The following is a 22318-nucleotide window of genomic DNA, read 5'->3' as shown; positions in this document are numbered from 1 at the left end:
CGTGTAGTTCTGGGCTGATCCCTCACCTTCCTCATGATCATTGATGCCCCACGAGGTGAGATCTTGCATGGAGCCCCAGACCGACATCTTGAACTTCTTCCATTTTCTAATAATTGTGCCAACAGTTGTTGCCTTCTCACCAAGCTGCTTGGCTATTGTCCTGTAGCCCATCCCAGCCTAGTACAGGTCTACAATTTATCCCTGATGTCCTTACACAGCTCTCTGGTCTTGGCCATTGTGGAGAGGTTGGAGTCTGTTTGATTGAGTGTGTGGACAGGTGTCTTTCATACAGGTAACGAGTTCAAACAGGTGCAGTTAATACAGGTAATGAGTGGAGAACAGGAGGGCTTCTTAAAGAAAAACTAACAGGTCTGTGAGAGCCGGAATTCTTACTGGTTGGTAGGTGATCAAATACTTATGTCATGCAATAAAATGCAAATTAATTACTTAAAAATCATACAATGTGATTTTCTGGATTTTTGTTTTAGATTCCGTCTCTCACAGTTGAAGTGTACCTATGATAAAAATTACAGACCTCTACATGCTTTGTAAGTAGGAAAACCTGAAAAATCGGCAGTGTATCAAATACTTGTTCTCCCCACTGTATATATATATATATATATGCACATTATCGAACAAAACATAAATGTATTGTGTAACATGATGTTATATGACTCATCTGATGAAGATGTTCAAAGGTTAGTGATTCATTTTCTCTCTATTTGTGGGTTTTGTGAAAGCTACCTTTGCTGTGAAAGAAATGTCTGTGCTTTTTTGGATTTGGTGGTGAGCTAACATAAATATATGTGGTGTTTTCGCTGGATTTTTTTTTATTTTTTTTATCGGACATGTTGGCTGGATTCACAAGATGTTTATCTTTCATTTGCTGTATTGGACTTGTTAATGTGTGAAAGTTAAATATTTCAAAAAAATATTTTTGAATTTCCCGCGCTGCCTTTTCAGTGGAATGTGGGGGGGTTCCAGGTTAAAGAGTTAGTTAAAAATCTTTAAAGTCCCTTTGAATTTAGCAAACAATGAGGATTTGTACTGGTATAAGAGGTTTTGAAATCATAGTGGTCACTCACCTGAATGTCCCTCCTTCCTGCAGTGCGTCAATGTTGGACGCCTCCTTGATGACCCAGTTATTTGAGCACAGTTTGAGCGTGTTGTCATCATGGGTCGACAGCAACGAGTGAAGACGTCTCTTCACGGTCCTCAGAAATTCAGCTGTTCATAAAAATTCATAGTCTGAGTAGTATCATTGTGAATGGAGTGCATGTCAATGATGACCCATTGTAGTGCTGTATCCATGCAAGCTTGGATATGGTAATGCCAGAGAAGTATGGAGATCCTTATTGAGTCTCTTAATTTTCAAACTTCTCCGGCGCTAGCACGCACTACAGCTTAGATATAGCACGCCAATGGGTAAACAGTTATTAAGAATTGGCCTAAACAGCAATAATAATAGATTCATTTTATATAGCGCTTATTACTACAAGAAGAATCTCCAAGTCGCTTTAAAAATCCCAAAATAAACAATTCGTACTATAGTAGTTATCCTACCTCTTATTTGTTGGTTGTCAGTCAGGAGTGTGAGCAGGATCTCCACTCTCCTGGTGCTACGGACTCCGCCCTCCAGCTGGTCTCTGAGCATGCCCACTGCACTCTGCACACAGCTACGTACCAGCGCCGTGGTGTCCACAACACTCCCCCAGCTCTGCAGTAGGAACATGGTCAAGACACATGAAACATGAGGAAGGTGTTCCAAAACAACATGGTTTATGTACATTAAAACCACATGGGTTATGTACAGTAAAACATGGGTTATGTACTCATGATATTTAAATGGTGCTACAAACAGGATTTATTCGAATTTTTGCAGTATTACTGTAAAACACTACAAGAGGAAAAGGCTTTTACAAGAGGAAGTCCATCATACAGAATGCCAAAACAATATTGTAGCAAATAATAACACCTAAATATTCAAATGTTAAAGTCTAACATCAAAAACTGCATCCTCTTTTAAAGCATTAGATTGTATCTCAGTTTATAATGCTAAATAGTGTAGACCTGTCATATAGGAACTTTCAACCAAAAATATGATGATTTCTACGCTGTTTGTGCAATTTCAGTGCTTGTTTTCTCACAAACTGAAATTGAGTGTGGAATTTTAGCAACCAGGAAATTACATTTGCACTAAATAACACGGCCACGAAGTCAGAAAAGGCAATCCCATTTTGACAACGGATGCCCCTCTGGCGAGAGAAATCAATAGGCAAATATCACAGCCAATCACAACACTGGCAGTTAAGTAAGTGTAAAACTCACTGTTTGGTCTTCATGTTCCTGTTGCTCTGTCTCAGTGTACATGTCATCTACCTCCATAGCTGTGTATAAACATAGAAGGCTCTTTTAACTATGTCAACAGGTCATTTTTTATGAAGAAGTGTATCAGTACGAAGACATTTTGCCATTATCATCAATACGAGTGTAAAAGGTCATTCACCTTCAGGCTCATCCTTTTTCTCCTCAAACAGTTGACTGATGGTAAGGTTTCTCAAGGCTTTGATATCTGACACAATATCTTTCGATCTTCTGAGGTCATCAATATGAACCGACCTCCAGGGGTCTATATTGGATTTCAAAAAAAGAATTACTTCATAAACGTTTTTTTACAAAAGTTTTCAATCTCAGATTATCTTTTGTGTACGTATCCCATTTCAACATGTTCTAAAGTTGTAAAATGTTTGAATCAACGATAACCTCACCTCCATGAAATCCGACATAGGATGTCCCTCCTTCCATTCTCGGCAATTTAGTAATGAAGTAGACGAAGACCTTGCCTCCCATCTCCTCTTGCCTTGATTTGTTGATTTCATTGATGGCAGAATATCTGAAATGAATTAGATCAATTATTAGATATAATACGATTTCGTTTTTAAAAATGTATTTATCAAATGACATGTATTCCGGACTTCACTTACTTGGCGGAGGCAATGAGATTTGCACTGTGCGACGCTTCATCAAAATCTGACTGAATGATCAGTATTTTGTTGCCAGATGTATTCTCTCTCCCATTTCCAGATGTGAGGAAATGACTAAGAAGAGAGCAATGTTTTTAACCTGACCAAAAGGTTTCAACTCAACGGCTAATGGACAATCAATAAAGCATGATGAGGATGAACTAAAAGGTGTCAAACCTGATCTTCTTGAGGAAGGAGTGCTCCGTGTCAAACTGCTGAAGAGAGAGAAGCTCGACATTGTTCACGACCTCTTCCAGTGGTCCAACATCTGATGCTGTTAAAAGTCTGGAAAAGGTAGTCACCTTGGAAAGTAAAAATAGAAATTAGGACTATATAAACAAACGTTTAATAAGAGTTATATCCCAAAGTTGCCAGGGTTTTCAGAAATCCTGGTTGGAGAATTCCCTCCTGATTACGGGAATCCCCCAATCAAGATTTCTGAAAAAACCAAGAATTTTTGGAATATTGAAAGCCTACATTTGATTGTGGTAAAGAAATTATATATATATATAACAAATTGTTACCTCTGTGAAGGAGGAATGGCACTGCTTGTCCTGTTGAGTGTGAGAGAAGATGAAGTCGGCCAAAGAGCTGTGCTTCTGGTCCTCAAAGTAGATCCTGGCCAGATGTTCACTCTCCACCCTGGGGAGACCAGTGCAGTCCAGCCGAACCACTGAGTCCGGAGTGGCACAGTTCAGAAGGATCAGTTTGGCCTCGTCCAGGACTCTTCTTTGGGGGTCGGAAATGTCTGTCTCTCCCCTTTGTTTCTCTGTCATTTGGAGGACCACCGAAGCACACGTGTCGGAATGGTAGCCAATGAAAACGTCAGGAGGAAGGTACTTGTATGTCTGGGGGGCCATGGAGTGTTGATTATTGAGGGCCACAAACTGCCCAACCCATTTCTCCAACTCCACAACAACTGCTCTTTGTTCCTCCTTGAGAACGGTATGGATGTCCAGATAGTGCTTCTCAAGCCTGTTGATGAGAGGGATTGGAAACTGTTTGTAGACCACCTCTTTCTCCTCAATGACAATGAGCCTGAAGTCTTTGTGTACTCTGCATTTGACACGATGTGTCCCCAGTCCCAGGTCAACGTACTTCTGTCCTCCCAAGCAGACGTAGTACTGGTTCAGAGCATCGTAGAGACTTTCGTAGAGGTTCTGCAAGTTCAAGAGCACGACGGTTCGACCGGTTTCCATGCAGATCTTGACTCTGTTGATGTTGCGGCAGATCTGGGTGTACTCTTGGTCCTTGGGGAAGCTAGACCCGAAGATAATCTCTGGCTGGCAGCTCTCAGAGAAAAAAGTCTGTTGCAGGATCTGTAGTGCTGCATAGTTCTTGGTCAGAACAAGCAAGTAGCGGCACTCGTCCTCCTGGCCAATCGCAGAAATGTTTTGTCTGACAAGATCTATGGTGCTGATGCTCTCCAGATTCAGGTTGATCTGTATCTTCTGGAGCCTTTGGGTGAAGACTGTGACTGCATCCACGTCATCCCTGCCACTGAAGTTCCTGAGGACCGCCTCCACAATCTTCTCTGCACTAGGCCTCTGTTCGGAAGCCTTTGTCACTGCGAAAACCATCTTTATCAAGCTGTAGTAGTCACGCAAACCAAAGAAACCTTTCCCCTGTTTACGGCAGATGTTTAGGTAGGCCCTGGCAAAGGGTTGGAAGAAATCCCTGACCTTCTCCAAAATCATTGTGTCAGACGAGCATATGCCTTTAGCGCTCTCAATCAGCTCTTTCTCGTCGGGGTCGCCACGTGAGACGAAAATGCCTCTATTCATCTTCGCAGGATCCAAAGCCCAGTTGGAGATGCCAATGAATCCAACCTTTTTGTGCGGTAGAGGCTCATCATCGATGCATCCCTCTTCTAGCAGAGGATGGAGGGTTTTCAGGGGCATTTTGGGCGAATCCTCAGCCAAGCCAATCTCATCCAGCACCACCACAGATATATACTCCTTCAGGTTCTTCCCCTCCTGGAAGCGACCACATTGCTTGAACGTGTTGATGATGCCCTCCGGTGTGGAGTGAGGGCTGCACTGGAAGGACACCAGGTGAATCTGCTTAAGCCTTTTGTAGAGGTCAGAGTGTGCGGCTTGGCCCTGCATGGCGTCTGCCACCAAGGTTTTAGACAGAGATTTTGAACTCCCAGGTTTCCCCACCAAGAAGAGGGGGATTCTCAGCTCTATACAGACCACCATCATGAAGACATTCTCTTTCAGAGCGTTGTTTCGTGCAATAGTTTCCCCCAAGGGCACTCCGCTCAGAAGGAGATCCTGCATGAGGGAGATCTCCTGCATCACTTTCAAAGGGGTGTAGGTTTCAGTGAGGTATTTGCAGATTCTCTGTCTGTACTTGTCCTTGTTTTCCAAGCAGGCATGGTAGCATACTCCCAGAGCCATCACTACAGACCACAAGACTGGGTCTCTTGCTTCTGGCTCCCTCTGGTTCCTCTCACTCCTCTCTGCGTTTTGATTTCTCTGATACTGATTTAGCTCTGCAAGCAGCATCGCATGGTTTTTGTAGAACCACACAAAGGCTTGCATGCAACGTTCTACATCCCTCAGACTTACGAAGCTACATTCGTCTTTCCTCGTCCGCATGTACCTCTGCGAAGCAGACAGGACTTCCGCGATCAACCTGGTGTATACTATATCGATCGTGTTGGTCTCAACCACCCTCTGGACAATCTGCTGGATGTACATTTTTTCAGTGTGATCATTGAGCTGGCCAAAGTCCCACACCAGAGGTATCATGCTGGGGGGCAAGGCCTGGACTCTGTACACCAACTGGCGGAGAGGGATGGAGCCCAGCTTCTCATCAGTCTCTTCAGCTCGGACTCGATATCCCAGTCCAGCAGACTCCAACCTCTGAATCATCTCGTCAGTGTGTTTTCTGTAAGGGTTGCATGCGGCGATGATCTGCAAGCCGCAATGGGGCACCAAACACTCTCCCTCCACTGTATTATCACAGAGGACTTCCTTGATACTGCTGATGGCTTCCGTGGTGTTGGCTTCGTCAAAGAAGAGGACAGAGTCAAAGCCGTATTCTTGTTTGTTGGTGACCGCAATGGCTTCTGCTTCCCGGATTTTGGTGTAGATCATGTCTGAGCTGGTTCCACCATGAACTTTGACTAGCTTCATGTTCTCCGTGGCCACTCCGCTCCTCCTAAGCTCACATAGGAATTTAATGAGCCTTGTCTTCCCACAGCCTGTCTCCCCCATGATGATGACTGGGATGCCACACCTGAACCGCATGTGGATGGCTAGCATCTTCAGTATATTGTCAGTGGTGAGCTCATACGTTTCGTCAGGATCAAGAGGCCACTGGATTCCCAAGACGTTGCAAAGGTGTTCAATCTTCTCCCCTCTGGGCAGTTGGTCAAAGTCGATATTGAAAGGGACTCTCTGTAGCTTTAGACCCTCATACAGCTCTCTGGTCATGATGTCTCTTTTGATCACCCTTCTTGTGGATGGATCGATGGCGTCAACAGAGTTCTGTTCGTTGGGCTGAAGATGGAAGCCAATGAAGGTCATGGACACATGGTCATCGTTGAAGAAGATGTACGGATGTGGTTCTGACTCCCATCGCTTCCTGATCCGGAAGGGTGCCAAGTCTTCGTCGCTGACCCCAGTCAGGTCCATTTGCTGCCTCCCGGGGCTCTGGTCAGAGATGCTGAGGGACGGTGTGGCAAAGTCCTTGGCCATCAGAATCATGAAGTCCACCACAAAGTTCTTGAATCCCTGGAGGGTGTCCCCGGTGAAAGAGGCATCACAAAAGACTGACGTCTCACAGTCTCGTAGTTGAAGGTTTAGGAACCATGCAAAATTCCTTAACTCGGCCCACGATGGGTCCATTATGCCACAGAACATAAAGAGCATCTGTAGACATTCTACATAGGTGCCTTCCACCCCATTGTACATGAAGGTGTCCAGGTCGATTTGATTATGGAAACGCGTCAGATACTGGTAGGGTCGTTGGTATGCTTCACTCCTGAACTCTTTGTCATCCATGAATGGGTCTTCAAGCTTTACAACGGAGGGGTCCTCCCGCATCCTCATTTCCAGATCTAGAACCTCTTTTGGTGGGCGGCAGAAGACATTTGGGAACACATCCAGGAATGTGGAGTTGGCACTTGCATTCTGTAAAGAAATAAAGTGTGAGGAACGAAAGTGCGAGTGTGCTTTTTCTCTTATCACAATCAAAATGTATGGGATTTAACACCAAGAGACTAAATATTTACCGCTCTTGGGCCATTTCTGGGCAAGTTTACTGTTGACTGTAGGATCTCAATGACATAAAGCTGCTTGTTGCTGCATTTCCACATCCTTCCCTCAGAATCCATCAAATATCCCAAGACCAACAGTTTAAAGAGAAACTCATAGAGGCCTTTCCGCACCTGTTGATAAAACATTTTTTTAATTTGAATTTCATCAAAATATCAAAAAACGAATCTACATGGATAAATATTCTATCAAAAAATAGTTTAAACTATCACTAAACAAATAATAATGACCAATAGGCTACAGTATATTTACCGAAGATGTGACATCGAAGTGGAAGATGATGAGCTCTTTCGACTTGGGGGTATTCAGCAGGGACTGAACAATAACGTTCTCATCAACCCTTGGCTCGATCAAGCGGATGCATTTCAGCAGTGACGGCTTCTTGGTGGAGTGTTTCAGTTTTTCATACAGCCTCTTGATGTAAAGGGACTTACCTGAAAGTGTGAAGAACATGTCAGTATTTTAAGAATAAATCCAGCGGATAAGTAGGATATATCAAACCACCAATTCAATGATCAACACAGGAGTATACATAAACTGAAGGCCAAACATACTCACCAACTCCAGCTCTACTGGACGACACAACTCCAACAAACATTCTGTCCTTGAACACAGCAGCAGCACTGCTCTGATCTGACGGGACCGTGTAGTGTTTGTTGAGGTATCTCTGGATGCTGCTCAGGGGTTCCTGGGGCACCATGTGTAACCTGTACTGGCTGAAGGCCGAGGGAAGGTAGGCATGCTCTCTGTCCGAGCTGCAGATGATCACGAGCCTGTAGTCCTTCCTGCTCTGCATTTTAATTCGCTGGAAAAAGCTCTCCACCTTGGAGCTGACTTCGTAGCTCAGCTGATCGCCGTAGAGCATGGTGTAAATCTTCTCTCCTCTGTAGCCGGCAGTGAGGCAGCGTCTGAGGAACAGCTCCACCTGCTCGTAAGGTGTGGAGGAGTTGCACAATAGGACCTCGTCGTATGTGGGCAGCGGCTCGTGTTTGCTGCTCATGTAAATGGAGATGCAAGACGTCAGGATCTCGTCGTGTGGGGAAACTATGAGGTTTGGACTTCCGATAACCAGGCCCTTGGGCATCAATCTTTCAATGCTTTTGTATTTCTTCTCATCAGTCATGTCTCCTTCATTCTCATCACTTATGTTGGCCAGAATTTCTAGCAGTCTTCCAAAGCTTCGGACGTCGAGAGTGTCTGGGAGGAAACACTTCATGTCTCTCATGTAGGCGTTCCACATCAAGTCCAACTTTCCTGAGCCGCTAATGTGCTCCACAAGACTTGGAAGATTGTCTGAAGAGAAATTCAACTCTCCAATGAAATCCAGACCTCCCTGTACACCGCTCGGCACCTCAACAAAAGTCTGGAAGTCAACGTCCTCATTTTGCACAGGTGGGTTAGTGAGGATCTCGTATTGTAGTGTGTGCCAGGTTTGCCTAAGATCGGAAGCTGTGCAGTTGGGTTTGACAAAGGAGAGCATCATGAGAACTTGTTCCTCCAAATTCGACACATTCTGCTGAGTCAGCTTACTGCACAGGTATACGATCTGCTCGGCAGTGTAGTAGTTCAGGTAGTAATTGTGGGATCTCTGTTTGTCCATGAAGTCGTTCCAGTACTTCAGACACTTCTCCATCTTCCTGCACAGCTCAGGAAGCTGCTCCACGATGCTGCCATCCACCATAATCACACTGACAATGCTGCCAAGGTTGAAGTCCATGATGATGCCGGCGTCTTGGCTGAGGGAACTACAGTTGATGTTGGCCTCCCAGTGTCTGAACAGGGGGTTCCCTGCCGTGAACAGGGCAATGAATGCCACAGCTAGCCTCTGGACACTGGCGAAAACCTGAGGAAAAGAACACAAAGTGAATCCTTGTTTATAACGGCCCATACCAAATGCTCCTCTCTTCTATAACTATATGACTACCAAGCTCACCTTGAAGAAGAGGCTTCAACCTTAACTGACATGCATGGTTAAAGAAAAGGTTAAATGAAAGAAAGAAAAACACTACAGTACCTCTGCAAACTGGTCCACCTCACACTGGCCCTGGTCGCCTTTCCCAGACATGAGCATGAGTTTATTCTGCAGTTCCCTCAGGTCCTCCAGGGAGTAACGGCGCATCTCATGGCCCTCGTCGTGCTCCTCTGGGATCTGCAGTTTCAGGGCCGTGTCCAGGCTCAACTGGAAGGACAAAAAAACTAAAATTATGTTGAAGCATGGCACTCTATGATATAATTATTCTAATCCACTGAAGAATCATTCTACACACTGGATTGGTAAACGTTTTAAACCGAACTTCAAAGCTTCGGTAAATCAGTTGGAACAAAGTCCTGGCTAAAATGAACATGAGTAACAGCTGATACTTTTAAAGATGGTTGAAACTAACAACTGTATATTCTATGGATTGTTTTTCAGGCCTACCTTCTTTTGGTTCTGGGCACTGATGATGTAGATTCCTTTACTGTTGATGGCTGATGCTAAGGAGAGAGAGGATAGTTCCACAGATCCATGGCTGTCCTTCACAGTCTTCAACCACTCCAGGTGGCGCGCTGTGTCACGCTGCAATAAGGACATTCACAGTCAGGTAGTTTTCCGCTTTTAAAGGGATAGGTAACTTTTTGAAGTTTTGGCATATTTAAGGTAGGTTGAAAGTAAGTTAAATATCATAAAACTTCCTCACTAGCTTCTTTGGGAGGTTGTTGTCATTATCCAATGCCCTCCACAGCTTTTTCAGCACCTCCTTTAAGGCCTGGAAACCGGAGTCTGGCTTCAGTTCGTACAGCATCGGAGAGTAACCCAGGACAGCATCATGGAAACAGGCCACACGGTCCACGTCGAGGTCATTCTCCCCAGCAGAGATGGAAGCCAGGTCAACAAACACTTTAAGCTCGTTGATATCTGGAATAGAGCACAACAGACTGATTAATCCAATAGCACTACATTTATCCCACAATGGGTAATTGTGCAGACAAGCAGTTCAGATACAGTATAACAAATAACATGAGACCTCATGATAATCACATTAAATATAATTACACGAAACATGACTGTCTATTTTCAATAGATACAGTTAGTGACTGATTACTGACAGGTTAGTCTCCTGAAGGTAAAGATGATCACCCCATTTACCTTCAAGAGCCTCTTTAACCCAGATAACAAAGTTTTTCCTGAGGCCGAGCTCCTGGAGACACAGTCTGCGGGGCTCTGTGATGTCCACCAGAACCAGCTTTGTCTGCATCAGGTCATTGTCAATACGATCCAGGTGCTCCCTCTTAAAGTCCTCATGCGTCTGACAACAGAGAAATACAGAATTTGTTTGAGTATTGTTTGTTCTACCAGTACTTGGCTGAATACTTGGTTCTGATTGGTTTAGTTCCATACAGAAAACAAAACACACATCCTGGCAATGTTAGCTTCAGATAACTTTGGCCGGGATTCAAACAAATCACACTGCGCCGACAGCGCACCTGACAATGTCCTTGACATTCTACGAGATAATATTTATGGTAAACGCCACGGGTGTCAGCTCAAACGTAAATTACCTTTTTAAATTCAAGTGTAGCGAGATATCGGCGCGATGCAGTTTGTTAGCTAGCTAGCATTATTTTGTAAAACCAACTTTTGACGAGCACTGTCATTTTCAGCAGTGGTGGCCAGGACAGTGGTGGCTAGAAAGCTGATACAATGTTGCCTAGTGGCAAAAGCAAAGTTTAGGACAGTTGGCTGGCTAGAATAAGTTTATTACCAAGGTAACAAGCTAGCTAGCTATGTCAGTGAAGGTGCACAAAACAAGATGACATTTGTTTTAAACCCGTGATAAATGAATTAAACGGAAATTCACACCAACTCACAACTTCTAGCAGTGTCTGCAGGACTTGGAAGTTGCCTTGAAGGTTGAGCGTCTGCTTGACCAACATGATGACCTGAGCAGACTCCACAGCCAGGTGAAGCTCGTGGTACTGCTCAATCTGCTGCACCCTTCTCTGGATCCACTGTTTGTTATCCGACTTGTCGTTTCTGCACATGATATCAAAGTCCTGCGCCAGCTCTTCGTACTTGCCCCTGTAGGCCTTGAAGAGAGTATCGACCTCTTCGAGCCGAAGGCTGCCGTTCTTCAGGCATTTGTAGATCTTATCGTACTTCGCGTAGCAAGGAAGAAAAATATCGCTGTGTATCTCGACTGGTCCTACAAAGTAGTCAACTGATTCCTCAGGTTCTTCATCATATGTATCTCCTCTGGCAAGGTCTTGGGCCTGTTTCACCCAGCACAACTTAAAGATGTAGCTGTCTTTAAATCTGTGCAGAACCTCTGCCATCTCTCTCACGTCGTCCTCAAGTTCGAAGAAGGTGACTACACCGGCCGTTGGAGAAGACAGTTGATCGAATGGATGGACCCTCATGAATTGGTCAAGGGTCATTGCTTCAATGTTGGTCTGTAGTCTTGCTTCCAAGCCTTCAAATTGAACTGCAACAGAGGGATAAAGCATGAAAACGATTAGGACCACTGATCAGACTGGCCAAACGCAACCTTCCCTCGAAAGATTTTACTTTCATTCACCCATTTGACTTCTCACAAACACAGACCTGCGTAGCAGCTTTGTGTGGACCTTTGACCGAATACACACACAAACACACCTACCTACGACATGTTCCTGTAGTTTGCGGCTCATAGTAAGCAGGACTTCCACCAGCTCCTTCTCATGGTAGACAGCTTTCACCTCCTCCTGCCTACACATTAGCAGCCTTTTCATGGGGGCGCTGTCCTTGTAGCGCTCATTCTCCGAAAGACAGTCTGCATTTAGATCAAAACACACATTTCATAAGCAAACAGAACTAAGACTAATAAAAAAAGACAGCCTTTATCAATATTATGAAATCCTTTCATATCAACAAAGAACTTGGGTTGCAAAATTATGGAAATGTTCCAAAAGTTTAAATATCATTTTTTTTAATCCCGGTTGAGGATTTCCCAAAGGAAAGAATCTTCCAACCAGGATTTCTGAAAACGATGGAAACGTAATGGACGTTCTCAACCCTAAAAAACACAACCTTTCATTACCTATTTTCAGCAGCTCTGTGAAGGTATAACTCTTCTCCAAGACGGAGTTGAGCAGTTTGATCGGGATGTTTCCGTGGACCAGCTGGTTGGAGATGGCAGTGAAGGACGAGATAGCTACGGCCATCCTGTCCCTGGCTTCTTCAGAGAGCTGCTCAATCAGCTTTTCATCTGCACCTAAAACCACATAGGATTTATATTACAATATGGGGTAAAAGCAGCTGGATACTGAAACAAGATGGGTTAAATGCTTGAGGCAGTTACAGGACTCTCAATTTGAAACCAGAAAAGTCTCATTGAGATCACAAAAACTATTAAACACCACATACAATTGAACTCCAAAAACATCACCAGGGCTGGGACACAGTGATGGCCAAAGACGGCCAGAAGAGGAGAGTCTTTCGGGACCATACGGCAGCTTAAACTGACTGATGGAAGTACAGCAAATAGACTGACGGAAGTACAGCAAATAGACTGACGGAAGTACAGCAAATAGACTGACGGAAGTACAGCAAATAGACTGACGGAAGTACAGCAAATAGACTGATGGAAGTACAGTAAATAGACTGATGGAAGTACAGTAAATAGACTGATGGAAGTACAGTAAATAGACTGATGGAAGTACCGTAAATAGACTGATGGAAGTACAGTAAATAGACTGATGGAAGTACCGTGTAGCTGGAAGATGTTCTTGGCGGCTGTCCAGGAGAGCAGGTGTTGAAAGACCACGTCTTCGTCTTCGTGGTAATCACCACGCTCGTTTCTCGGCCAGGACTTCTGGATGATGGCTGAGATGAGTTTGCCAAACTTCCAGTTTATCTTCAACCGGTCAAAGAGTTTACCCTCACACTTGCTCTGTGTGAGAAGAAAAAACATTGAAGAGATTGAGATTTGTACAGGATATGAATTCCTAAAATAAGAGATTAGGTTTGTGTATTAGCCAACTTCTTCATCAAGGTTTATTTTCCATTTCATTCAGAAGCGGTTGAGTTTAATATGGGCTCATACCTGCTTATAAAAGGTTCCTAAAATATAACTATATGGTGGAAAGACTACTGTATTTATTTCATTTTTACTTTTGCGTTTTACTAAGAAAAGGCTATGTTTTTATTTAAGTAGTATGTGTTCAGGATGTGGAAATGAGTCTAAGCTATAAGAAGTTTGTTAATGGATATTTATATTTTGTGTTTTAAGTTATCATTTCAGTTTTACTTGGTGTTATCACTGTTACACACAATACAGTACAAGTCAAAAGTTTGGACACACCTACTCATTCATTTTTCTTACATTGTAGAATAATAGTGAAGACATCAAAACTATGAAATAACACATGGAATCATGTAGTAACCAAAAAAGTGTTAAACAAATCAAAATATATTTTAAATGAGAGATTCTTCAATGTAGCCACCCTTTGCCTTGATGACAACTTTGCACACTATTGACATTCTCTCAACCAGCTTCTCCTGGAATGCTTTTCCAACAGTCTTGAAGGAGTTCCCACATATGCTGAGCACTTGTTGGCTTCTTTTCCTTCACTCTGCGGTCCAACTCATCCTAAACCATTTCAATAGGGTTGAGGTCGGGTGATTGTGGAGGCCAGGTCATCTGATGCAGCACTCCATCACTCTCGTTGGTCAAATAGCCCTTACACAACCTGGGGGTGGGTTTTGGGTCATTGTCCTGTTAAAAACAAATGATAGTCCCACTAAGCGCAAACCAGATGGGATGGCGTATCGCCGCAGAATGCTGTAGAAGCCATGCTGGTTAAGTGTGCCTATAATTCTGAATAAATCAGACAGTGTCACCAGCAAAGTACCCCCACACCTCCTCCTCCATGCTCACGGTGGTAACCACACATGCGGAGATCATCCATTCACCTACTCCGCGTCTCAAAAAGACACGGCGGTTGGAACGAAAGGACAGAATTCCACCAGTCTAATGTCCATTGCTCATGTTTCTTGGCCCAAGCAAGTCTCTTCTTCTTACTGGTGTCCTTTAGTAGTGGTTTCTTTGCAGCAATTTGACCACGAAGGCCTGATTCACGCAGTCTCCTCTGAACAGTTGATGTTGACATGTGTCTGTTACTTGAACTCTGTGAAGCATTTATTTGAGCTGCAATCTGAGGTGCAGTTAACTGTAATGAACGTATCCTCTGCAGCAGATGTAACACTGGGTCTTCCTCTCCTGTGGCGGTCCTCATGAGAGCAAGTTTCATCATAGCGCTTGATGGTTTTCCGGATTGACTGACTTTCTTATCTTAAAGTAATGACGGACTGTCATTTCTCTTTGCTTATTTGAGAAGTTCTTGTCAAATACGGACCTGGTATTTGACCAAATAGGGCTATCTTCTATATACCACCCCTACCTTGTCACAACACAACTGTTTGGCTCAAACGCATAAAGGAAAGAAATTCCACAAGTTAACTTTTATCAAGGCACACCTTTTAATTGAAATGTATTCCAGGTGACTACCTCATGAGGCTGGTTGAGAGAATGCCAAGAGTGTGCAAAACTGTCATCAAGGCAAAGGGTGGCTACTTTGAAGAATCTCAAATATATTTTGAATTGTTTAACACTTTTTTGGTTACTACATGATTCCATGTGTTATTTCATAGTTTTGATGTCTTCACTATTATTCTACAATGTAGAAAATAGTAAAAATAAAGAAAAACCCTGGAATGAGTAGGTGTGTCCAAACTTTTGACTGGTACAGTATTTTGAATCTGTATTTACTTGAAGTGTTACCATGAGTCTACTTACCTGGCACAGTGAGGTGACAGCTTCCAGGGCACATTTCTCAATACTCTTGGCTACGTGAGGGTGAGATTCATTCAGGACCTCAATCTTGGAACAGTAGATCTCTATCTGATCCAGAGGAGACTCCTAGAAATGCAGAAAGGGTATTTCCGTCATTTCACCAATGGCTATTTCAGTCAGGTCTCAATTATACTGTATGTGTGGCAGTTTCATACCTGTTTCAGTTTGCCCTCCAAGTCCCTAGTGAACGTTTGTCTCCATTCTTTTGTGAAATTGTCATTGGCAAACTTGAGAGAGATTATGTTGTTCCACATCTGGCAAATAAAAAAGAGCATCGTCATAAAAATTTGTTTTTTAAACGATATAGAACTACACATTAAAAAAAAAATCATGGTCATGATATGCACAACAAAAATGTTTCATGTTCTCCTCACCTCTATCTCTGTGGTGACACTGACACTGAGGTACAAGGTGGTCATACCCCTGGCCAGCAACCGGTCTCTGAAGGTTTTGCCGATCCAGGATCTGACGATCACCATCGCCTCGGATAGCAGCTCCAGCTCCTTGGCATGAATATGCTCTCTTTCCACGTCCTTAGTTGCCTTGAAAGGAATGATAAGTTATCTCCATCCTTTTTCAGAAATGTCTTACCCATAGAAATAGAACTACTAGAAGGGACAAAGACCATCAAACCACAGCAATTTGACTGGAACACTCATGGGTACACTCAATATGGCCGCCGGTCATTAAATTGACTTAAATGGGAATGTCCTTTCTAGTAAATATTTTTCTATAGTCTGAACTAGTCAGCTGTACCTGCACCAAAACTCTGGTATTTCTCCATTTAGAGCTTGTTCTCCATCTTCTTTTTAAATAGTGAACCAACATGTTTTTAGCACTTTTATTTCCCCGACTTGATCAAAACTCGTTTTTTCCTGCTCTCTCTTATCGCTCTGCAGCAGACATATAGTGAGCAATATGTTTGGAACATCGAATCGCAATAAAGAATCATGAAACATATAGAATCCAAATACATATCGGATCGGCACCTATGTATTATGATAATATAGTATTGTGAAGTCCCTGAAAATTCCCAGAAATACAAGATAGTGGTCAGAATCAGACGTCTTCTTCATGATTTTCTGTTTAAAACATAACCTTGTTATCTAGAGAGTCAGTCCATACATACTGTTGGCCAACCGCTTATCTTGGGCAAAGTCTAAATGAGTCATCAGACATTTTCTACTTGAACTCCACATACCTGTGACTCAAAGGCCCGGGCAAACTCAGATACAGAGACAACCATGTTCATGCATGCCACAGGGATGTCTGTGAAGTTCTGAGTGTAGGTTGAAGTGGATCGGACTCCTTTGCAGATCTTCTCAAAAAGTTTCACTGCTGTTGCCAAGCATTCTCTGCCATACGCCTCACTAAAACAACTGCAACCACAAAAAACAGCAGATGTTTTACAATAACTATCATCAAAGATCAAAAGGAAACAAGTGAACCAAATGAGTTACAGTAAGTCAATCACCTGTATTTCTCCTCGATGAGATTGCTTTGAATATGTGAGAGAGTGTCTGACACATACTGCAGGGCAGAAAAAAACACATTGTTAAAAAACAAGTAGATTTGAAACCTTCAATGCTCTATAATACTTTTAAAAACATTCTGGGTTTATTGGCTAGGATAGAGATAAGAAAGACAGAGGCGAGCGTATGCTGAAAAAGCCCTGTAGTCAGGTGGGAAACTATGGTCCAACTCACCTGCTTGTTGCTATAGGTGACATCTTGAGGGGCCCTCAGAGTGAAGACATGGAGCAGGTCCAGCAGTTCCATGTTGATGAGGACGCTGCATTCCATCAGGTCCTCTATGGGCAGCAGACACATCCAGGACCGAGACACTAGTCTGTCCATCTCAACCAGATGGCCATTGTTTTTCATGAGATTCAACATCGCTCTAAAACAAAGGAGGGAAAAAAGAAGGGATATCACCAATTAATATCAATAAAAAAGATAATGATATTCAGAAAGTATTCAGACCACTTCACTTTTTCTACATTTTGTTACGTTACATCTTTATTCAAAAATGTATTAAATTAAAAAAACTACTCACCAATCAACACACAATAACAAAGCGAAAACAGGTTTTTATAATTTTTTTACAAGTGTATTCAAAATAAAAAACAGAAATACCTTAATTACATAAGTATCCAGACCCTTTGCTATGAGACTTGAAAATTGAGCTCATGTGCACCTTGTTTCCATTAATCATCCTTGAGATGTTTCTACAACTTAATTGGAGTCCACCTGTCGTAAATTCAATTGATTGGACATGATTTGGAAAGGCACACACATGTCTATATAAGGTCCCACAGTTGACAGTGCATGTCAGAGAAAAACCAAGCCATGAGGTTGAAGGAATTGTCCGTAGAGCTCCAAGACAGGATTGTCTCAGAGGAAGGGTATCAAAACATTTCTGCAGCATTGAAAGTCCCCAAGAACACAGTGGCCTCCATCATTCTTAAATGGAAGAAGTTTGGAACCAGTGCTCTGACATGCACTGTCAACTGTGGGACCTTGTATAGACAGGTGTGTGCTTTTCCAAATCATGTCAAATCAATTGAATTTACCACAGGTGGACTCCAATTAAGTTGTAGAAACATCTCAAGGATGATTAATGGAAACTAGGTGCACCTGAGCTCAATTTTCTAGTCTCATAGCAAAGGGTCTGAATACTTATGTAAATAAGGTACACTACTGTTCAAAAGTTTGGGGTCACTTAAATGTCCTTGTTTTTGAAAGAAAAGTAATTTTTTTTGTCCATTAAAATAACATCAAATTGATCAGAAATACAGTGTAGACATTGTTAATGTTGTGAATGACTATTGTAGCTGGAAACCACTGATTTATTGTGGAATATCTACATAGGCGTACAGAGGCCCATTATCAGCAACCATCACTCATATGTTCTAATCCAAGTTTATCATTTTAAAAGGATCATCATTTAAAAGGATCATTAGAAAACCTTTTTGCAATTATGTTACCAAAAAGAAAATTAAATAGTATCTGACAAAAAAGTGCTTTTCTTTCAAAAACAAGGAAATGTCTAAGTGACTCAACTTTTGAACAGTAGTGTGTTTTGTTTTTTATTTGTACATTTGCAAAAATTCTAAACCTGTTTTTTCACGTTGTCATCATGGGATAGTGTGTAGATTGCTGAGGATTTAAAAAAACATTTTATCAATTTTAGTAAGGCTGTAACGTAACAAAATGTGCAAAAAGTGAAGGGGTCTGAATACTTTCCCAACGGCAATTTGTATAATATATATCATTTTTAGGAATTTCTAGAGGGAATTTAATTTGTTTGTTTACCAAAAAAGGAACAGGACATAATTACGAAAGGCCAAACCTTTAGCGTAATCTAGTGAGACAATAGGAATGATTTTCTAATACCACGGGGAGAATGGAAGTACTGTACCTCCTGTCCTGGCTGTTGAGTGTCATGTCTGCTTTGAGGCCTTGGAGGCCCGCCCAGGACTGCTCGTACTTGGTGGTGACAGTGGTAGATATGGGTGTGAACGGTTTGGAGGATCCCTTGAGGAGGTGGAGCAGGGGGAGCACCAAAATCCACCGGGGCCCTTCAGTCTTCACACTGTTGATCAGAGCCACCAACATGTCTGGCAAGCTAGTGCAGAGAAAAATAGGTTGATTTTCACACAAAAATAAATACATCAGCATTTTTTTGTACCAAAAAATGTAATGAGAACTCATCCACTAACAAGCACTTTGTTAGAAACTGTTATGAGAAAATGTGTATAAAATATTACTCAGTTTGAATAATACAAATGATTACATCCTGTATAAAAATAAACAAATCATAATGTCTGTAATAGGCAAAAAATAAGCAGAAATCCTGACGCCAAAACCCACTTTTTGAGACCGGAGACGGCTTGGGCGAAGTCGGTCCAGTACTGCAGGAAGGAGTCTTTGGGCAGCTTGGGCAAGCACAGGGCGGTGCAGAGCCGGGTGGACTCTCCGTGGTCCAGCCTGAGGCCGAACTGCTTCCACACGTACAGCATGATCACGGCTGCCCTCATGGGGTCCTGGATGAAGCAACTCTTCCCCTCACCCTCCTTCTGCAGCTGAGGAACAACGTTATCCAGCATGAACTGCTTCAGCAGCTTCCTGACCTTTGGGAGGAAGAACAAACAGTGAATGTTAACAGATTTGTTTTGGGGACGGTTGCACACTGCAACTCAATACTCATCCATTTGCTTTTCCCTTCCATATTTTTTATTTTTTATTTATTTCACCTTTATTTAACCAGGTAGGCAAATTGAGAACACGTTCTCATTTACAATTGCGACCTGGCCAAGATAAAGCAAAGCAGTTCGACACATACAACAACACATAGTTACACATGGAGTAAAACAAACATACAGTCAATAATACAGTGAAAAATAAGTCTATATACAATGAGCAAGTGAGGTGAGATAAGGGAGGTGAAGGCAAACAAAATATATATGTAAATAAATAAAAATATAAAAAGGCCATGGTGGCGAAGTAAATACAATATAGCAAGTAAAAAAAACACTGGAATGGTTGGTTTGCAGTGGAAGAAGGTGCAAAGTAGAGATAGAAATAATGGGGTGCAAAGGAGCAAAATAAATAAATACAGTAGGTAAAGAGGTAGTTGTTTGGGCTAAATTATAGATGGGCTATGTACAGGTGCAGTAATCTATGAGCTGCTCTGACAGCTGGTGCTTAAAGCTAGTGAGGGAGATAAGTGTTTCCAGTTTCAGAGATTTTTGTAGTTCGTTCCAGTCATTGGCAGCAGAGAACTGGAAGGAGAGGCGGCCAAAGGAAGAATTGGTTTTGGGGGTGACCAGAGAGATATACCTGCTGGAGCGCGTGCTACGGGTGGGCGTTGCTATGGTGACCCGCGAGCTGAGATAAGGGGGGACTTTACCTAGCAGGGTCTTGTAGATGACCTGGAGCCAGTGGGTTTGGCGACGAGTGTGAAGCGAGGGCCAGCCAACGAGAGCGTACAGGTCGCAGTGGTGGGTAGTATATGGGGCTTTGGTGACAAAACGGATGGCACTGTGATAGACTGCATCCAATTTATTGAGTAGGGTTTTGGAGGCTATTTTGTAAATGACATCACCGAAGTCGAGGATTGGTAGGATGGTCAGTTTTACAAGGGTATGTTTGGCAGCATGAGTGAAGGATGCTTTGTTGCGGAATAGGAAGCCGATTCTAGATTTAACTTTGGATTGGAGATGCTTGATGTGAGTCTGGAAGGAGAGTTTACAGTCTAACCAGACACCTAAGTATTTGTAGTTGTCCACATATTCTAAGTCAGAGCCGTCCAGAGTAGTGATGTTGGACAGGCGGGCAGGTGCAGGCAGCGATCGGTTGAAGAGCATGCATTTAGTTTTACTTGTATTTAAGAGCAATTGGAAGCCACGGAAGGAGAGTTGTATGGCATTGAAGCTCGCCTGGAGGGTTGTTAACACAGTGTCAAAAGAAGGGCCAGAAGTATACAGAATAGTGTCATCTGCGTAGAGGTGGATCAGAGACTCACCAGCAGCAAGAGCGACATCATTGATGTATACAGAGAAGAGATACAATATACCATATATACCATATACCATATACAAAAGAAAAATACAATAAGACAACCAAATGAAAAATACATGTGAAAAAACAACAGCAATCATTCCAGAAATGATAACTCCCACACACAATATTACCTCTACACATTTACAGCATTGTACAGCATCCGCACGTTTATTGGGCAGAGTTAAAATCATATTAGCGGCTGTCATCTTTTCTACAAGTCAAGCAAATAGACAGAGTGAAATGCTTGCTCTCATTTCACTTCTAACAGCAACACAATAACTGGGATAAATTAGAAGAGGAGGCAGGGCAGGAGACCGCAAAACAAGCAAAAGCCTAACAGCTAGGGGGCGGGGGGTAACATCCGTGCATGCATTTAGCATTCAGGTAGGTGGGGGGTACGTCTAGGCCAGGGTGAATCAGTGGGTCTTTAGGCAGGACTGGAAGATTGAGAAGGATTCTGAGTTTCAGAGAGGTGGAAAGAGAGAGTTCCAGAGCCGGTGTGACATTAAACCTCTTGACACTAGGGGGGCGCCATTTCGACTTTGTAAAAATTCGTTCCCAAATTAAACTGCCTCGTACTCAATTCTTGCTCGTACAATATGCATAATATTATTACTATTGGATAGAAAACACTCTAGTTTCTAAAACCGTTTGAATTATTTCTCTGAGTGAAACAGAACTCATTCTGCAGCACATTTCCTGTCAGGGAGTGAGATTTCAGAAATCGAGGTCTCTGTTCTGAGGTCAGTTTATAAGTCCCCATGTAAGCCATCGGGCTACATGCACTGCATACGCCTTCCTCTAGATGTCAGTAAGCGGGGAGAATTTGAATGGAGTGGATTGCGCAATCGGGGGCCCTATATAAGACCGTGGAACGGAAGTACCGTTCTTTTCAACGGGGCGCCTGGCGCAGCAGGGACATCACAATGGCCTCCTGCAAAGCTTCGTTTTAGCAGTTCTATATCTCCGGTCATGTTTTTATTCGTTATAGTTGTTAGACATAAGGTAGTTAATTTAAACCGACTTATAGCAGTTTATATCAGTTTATTGCGATTTTCCTGGATTTCTTTGTGATGCGCTTTCACGAGTTGGACACCTCTCCAGTGGGTGGCTATCGTTAGCTGCTATTTCCACATGAGAAGAGGACATCTTTCAACCAAAAGACGATTGTTCTGGAGAAAGGACACCTTGCCCAAGATTCTGATGGAAGCTCGTCAAATAGTAAGCAATCTTTATGTTGTTAATTCGTATTTATGTTGACAAATGTCAAATAATAATTCCGCCATGAATTTCGGTGCGGTCTCGCTTTAGCGCACGCTGTATGCTGAAGTAACGTTAATTTTTAAAATGTAACACAGCGATTGCATTAAGAACTAATTTGTCTTTCATTTGCTGTCCAACTTGTATTTTTTAGTCAAGTTTATGAATAGTTTTCAATTAGAATAGGTGACTCTCCAAGATGGCGCCGGACAGATTGCTTGAAGTTTTGGCCACTAATCACATTGTATAACCACGATTTGTGCCGCTAAATATGCACATTTTCGAACAAACTCTATATGCATTGTGTAATATGA

General features: G+C 42.7%; 1 protein-coding gene across 3 annotated transcripts in view; it reads right to left on the bottom strand.

Moving 5' to 3' along the window:
• Positions 1-22318, bottom strand: part of rnf213a (ring finger protein 213a) — a 63053-nt gene that overhangs the window by 28926 nt on the left and 11809 nt on the right. For all 3 annotated transcript variants that reach the window (XM_071394476.1, XM_071394494.1, XM_071394486.1), the window contains exons 9-35: positions 19053-19312; positions 18601-18807; positions 16887-17079; positions 16655-16710; positions 16382-16559; positions 15555-15722; positions 15336-15434; positions 15124-15246; positions 13035-13218; positions 12367-12540; positions 11947-12099; positions 11159-11772; positions 10437-10596; positions 9988-10205; positions 9729-9866; positions 9324-9488; positions 7868-9152; positions 7562-7743; positions 7267-7422; positions 3548-7165; positions 3201-3325; positions 2985-3098; positions 2769-2893; positions 2507-2629; positions 2329-2387; positions 1564-1717; positions 1086-1227 (exon numbers count right to left, since the gene is read on the bottom strand). In XM_071394476.1, the coding sequence (XP_071250577.1) occupies positions 1086-1227; positions 1564-1717; positions 2329-2387; positions 2507-2629; positions 2769-2893; positions 2985-3098; positions 3201-3325; positions 3548-7165; positions 7267-7422; positions 7562-7743; positions 7868-9152; positions 9324-9488; positions 9729-9866; positions 9988-10205; positions 10437-10596; positions 11159-11772; positions 11947-12099; positions 12367-12540; positions 13035-13218; positions 15124-15246; positions 15336-15434; positions 15555-15722; positions 16382-16559; positions 16655-16710; positions 16887-17079; positions 18601-18807; positions 19053-19312 (9173 nt within the window). The remainder of the gene's footprint in view (positions 1-1085; positions 1228-1563; positions 1718-2328; positions 2388-2506; positions 2630-2768; positions 2894-2984; positions 3099-3200; positions 3326-3547; positions 7166-7266; positions 7423-7561; positions 7744-7867; positions 9153-9323; positions 9489-9728; positions 9867-9987; positions 10206-10436; positions 10597-11158; positions 11773-11946; positions 12100-12366; positions 12541-13034; positions 13219-15123; positions 15247-15335; positions 15435-15554; positions 15723-16381; positions 16560-16654; positions 16711-16886; positions 17080-18600; positions 18808-19052; positions 19313-22318) is intronic.

The sequence above is a fragment of the Salvelinus alpinus genome, chromosome 1 (genome assembly GCF_045679555.1).
Source record: "Salvelinus alpinus chromosome 1, SLU_Salpinus.1, whole genome shotgun sequence".
In the NCBI taxonomy this organism is placed as follows: Eukaryota; Metazoa; Chordata; class Actinopteri; order Salmoniformes; family Salmonidae; genus Salvelinus; species Salvelinus alpinus.
The sequence above is the reverse complement of the archived record's forward strand: the minus strand, read 5'-3'. Positions and strand labels throughout refer to the sequence as shown.